The 4,200-nt window shown below is 39.6% G+C and overlaps 1 protein-coding gene across 1 annotated transcript in view; it reads right to left on the bottom strand.

The window, feature by feature from the left end:
• LOC117182646 overlaps window positions 1–324 on the bottom strand; it is a 4,990-nt gene extending 4,666 nt beyond the window's left edge. The window contains exon 1 of the mRNA XM_033375748.1: window positions 151–324. Coding sequence (XP_033231639.1) covers window positions 151–324 — 174 coding nt within the window. The remainder of the gene's footprint in view (window positions 1–150) is intronic.
• Between the last annotated feature and the right edge of the window lie 3,876 nt (window positions 325–4,200).

Below are 4,200 nucleotides of genomic sequence, written 5' to 3'. Positions count from 1 at the left end.
CCTTATGAGAAACTTTTAATTATATGTAATTAAAAGTTTGTCATAAGGGCAACCGCCGGAGCGAATCAAGGAAGGAAACAGCCTTCTGCATTTTGCCCGCAAATGTCTTAGCATATTGTTGACACGCAGGGATGCTTTTAAGCTACAAACCAGTGAAAGCTTGGCACCACCACGATCGCCGCTAGTTAGGACGATTAGTCTAACAGAATATTCCGGGTATAACTGTCGCGACTCCTTTATGAGGTCTCCATATCTCTTTTTCTTTCCATTCTCCTTGGCAATGATGTTTTTGTTAGCTGGCGTCGAAATTTCTATAACAAGCATGTTTATTTTCTCGAAGTCAAGGAGAATTATGCCAGGCCTCGAGAGGGCAACAGAAAAATTTGTCAAGAATATAAAGTTCCAGTATATGCGGAACTTCTCATTCTCGACCATTGACTCGATTTCCTTGGGAGCATTTAGCGGAGTACTATTAAGGCTAATTCCTGAAGAGTGACAAAGATTACAATATAGCACTATTAATGCTCACCTTATGGGCACAACAGTAGGCGACGTCTTTACGGCATCGTTACGACAGCTTTGCGACAACTTTACGATATCCTATGTCCATGTCGTTAATGTTTTTTTACGATATCGTAAAAACGTCGTATGAGCTGATGAAGTCTTTACGACATCGTAAATACATCGAAACGACACGGACATAAAAAGTCTTAAAAAGGTCGTAAAGCTGTCATAACGATGTCATAAAGACGTTGCCAAACGTTGTGCCCACTCGTAGGCTTCTTTTCGAAATGCTTCCACCTGCTCCACCTGCTGATGGGTCAGAGAAAAACGGTGGTTTTCTTCTACCCATCTCTCTCTTCGCTCTAGGCTTTCCCTAGCGTCAGAATGTACCCGTATTCTGTTAACCATATGCTGCCTCATGGTCAGCAGCTTTGACTTGTTCAGTGTGTTCTAAAGGATCCACAGATCGCGCGCGAACTATCGAACGTCGGCGGTGAAATTACTGCCAGATGTTATGTAGTCAATCACACAATGAATACGAGACTCGTACTGTCTTGCCCAGCCCATTTTGGTGGTGAGTTGATACACACGAATGTTGGCCTTATGATCAGCCGTTGGTTTTGTTTTACGGTTTGCATCGGTCTAACCTCTCGCTGTATTATACACACCACAATTCATAGTCTAGAGGTCAGATTATTCGGATAAATCTCCACGAAGCTCGTCATCTAGTTTCGAAGCATCTTTGGGCTTGAGAGAAATCTGAATATTGATGTTTCTCTGGATTGTTCTGGCTGTGGTTGAGTAGGTGCTCCGTTTGTATGAATCCCTTTTTCGGAGTCCCTCGGCACGGTTTCGCAGTCGCGTATGCGAAAAATGTAAAAGCTCTAGGTGTTTTTCGCACCACAAAACATGCAGACGCGCAATGTAGCCTTTACGTTAAAGGACCATAATGTTTTCCTGCGAGAAGCTAGCAAAAAGGCTTCGTCCATCCTTGTAAAGTCCTAGATTCAAGGAGAAGACCGCATACTCTGAGAGGTAATCCGGTATCCTAGAATCACTGTTTGAGACAACTCGCTTATTATTATATAAAGTATGATGTAAACCCACTTATTATTGTTGCAACATGTCGCAAACACATTTTCATTATGGATATCACACATTATATGGGCAAGTAGTCGAGAAATTTACCGTGACTAAGAAAATAGCGAAAAAGTAGACTTGTTTTGATTTTTTGTAATTTGAAAGTCAATGAGGGAGGGCAAAAATATTTTAACGGATTTATTCCTATACAGGTATAAATTGGCTTGCTTTGAACTGTTTCTATTCATAATTTAAATCTCAAAAAACAATTTTTTGCTGTTCAAACTTGAAGAAGTGCTTCGTTTTTCGATATTTCTAACTATATCGAGGCGTCCTAACAGTAGGGTACCAACGCACGCGACACGACTTGACGGTACTTAACCAAAAATAAAAGCAATAAAAAGCTAACCGAGAAGTTAGCGCTAGAAAGTCTTGCTCGCGTAATTGAGCAAGATGAGGCTAGAAGTGGGCCAAAACTAAAAGGTGCTCACTCGCTTCATCAAATCATAAAAGTTCTATCTCGGACGAGCAAAGCATGAAGGTTGACACTTCTCGCGTTTAGATTATAAGCGAGAAGTGGCACCTTCAAGCTCTACTCGCCCGAGATAGCACTTTAATGTTTTGATGGAGCTAACGAGCATCTTCTAGTTTTGGCCAACTTCTAGATCCATCTTGTTCAATTCCGCGATCTAAAACTTTCTAGTTCTTACTTCTTGGTTAGCTTTTTATTGTTTATATTTTTGGTTAAGTATCATCTAGTCGATCGCGTGCGTTGGCATCCTATCGTTAGGACGCCTCGATATCTACCATGCGGAATCAGAAGGAATTTTTTTATGAAACTTTAGAGGAGTGTTTTTGACTCCCAATATAAAGTTTTCATTGCTATTAGAACCTCGCGCAAACAACTTTTTTCGATACGCACTTCTGTTCACGAAACTGCATGCGAACTTGTACAGATTAACTTGAGGGCTCCGAAATATCTTTCGAGGTGCTTAAGGGCGATTAACATTTCAATATACAATTTTAATACAATTTTTAATATTTTAATTATTCAATTTTAATATCGCTGTTTTTTTTTGGATTTAATGTTTAATGCACACAAATGTTGGCTGAGACATCGCGCAGTGCAACAATCTATTAACATAATGCACAATGAAGAAAGGTAAGTTATAGAATCAAAATGGAGTGAAAAAATCGCAATCGTCTTTAGTATCAATAAATCCTGATACCTTTAATGTTCAATTTAATATAACATGTATGGAATGTAGTATTTAAAAGTGAATTTGAGCCTACTACGTTGATATGTTAAAGTTTAAGACTTTAAGGTTTAAGTTTGCGTTTACTGTTTTCACTGTCTAAGTACCTGCGCATTATTAGGACAGGTAATTTTGAAGCAGGATATTTTTTTAACTGCAGTCAGGTGCATCTAACGGTAGGAATGCTATAGAAAACATACTGAAATGAAATAATTGAAACCTTAGTTACTATTACAATTTTATATTGAAAGGTTAGTCGCCCCCAAGCACCCCGTCAGATAGTTCGTATCTACGGTGCAGGCTAAAGCGGATTGACGTCACAGAGGAGACGCCTCTACCACCACCACCGCTCTCCTAGGAGCGCGACGGAAGTCGGTTCCTTGAAACAGGAGGTGACGTTATTACATATTAATCAAATAATGGTTTTAATCAGCTTAATGAACATATACAATTTAGAATAGTACGTTACGAATTTTAGCATTTATGCTAGGCGCATAAACAATTGGAAATGAAAGAGTAACTTAGAAACTATCAATTGGCGTAAGAAAATAAAATAGATTTTCCGCATTAGGTCCATTTCTTCGCGGACGGTCACATAAGCTCTAAGGCTGTTAGCTCTACGATTCTGTCTCTGTCTCGCCGCCGGCCGCTGCTTTCAAGAGTTCAGATCTCTGCCGTCAAGCAAGAGAAGAAGATGCTACCATTTAATAAAGTTACCTCTTTGCTTTGCACGTTCAATTTAGTGAAATGAAGAATAGTTCAAGGAATTAGAAGAATTTATTTGGCCAAGCACACCCACCTTCCCCAGAAAAATCATAGAACTAACATTTAGTCACTTTGAGCCGGAAGGAATTACCACTGATACATCGATATGTGAGTACAAAATAACCCCGCCAATTATGTGAGAAACCTAGATAATATAAAAGGAGGAAGGTGCCTGACACCATTTTAACTCTCTCTCTCTCTCTCTTGATTACTTTCTTTCTTACTTCTCTAACTTTCGCTCTCTCTCTCGGGCCTTGAAGTTTATATTCACCTTCTATCGATCCATCTCTTTTTTCTACTAATTCACTCGCACTATAGAAATATTGTAGACGCTCTTTACACTTCGACTCTCAGCCAGTGTAATGAAGAACTCAAGAGATAGCCACACATTCTGCCTCCATTCGACTATTCCTAGTATGTCAAAATTCGTACCGTTTTAAAGTGCCGTTGGCATTGAGTGCCGGTCATAATTTCACAATAACGAACAGAAACGCGGTTAGGCTTTATTCAATCTTGCTTCGACTTGCACCCAGTGCATCGAATTTATTAATCAACTCGCACCCAGCGTGTCGAATCTAAGCTTCGATTCGCAACC

Source organism: Belonocnema kinseyi, chromosome 2 (genome assembly GCF_010883055.1).
Source record: "Belonocnema kinseyi isolate 2016_QV_RU_SX_M_011 chromosome 2, B_treatae_v1, whole genome shotgun sequence".
Lineage (NCBI taxonomy): Eukaryota > Metazoa > Arthropoda > Insecta > Hymenoptera > Cynipidae > Belonocnema > Belonocnema kinseyi.
The sequence above is the reverse complement of the archived record's forward strand: the minus strand, read 5'-3'. Positions and strand labels throughout refer to the sequence as shown.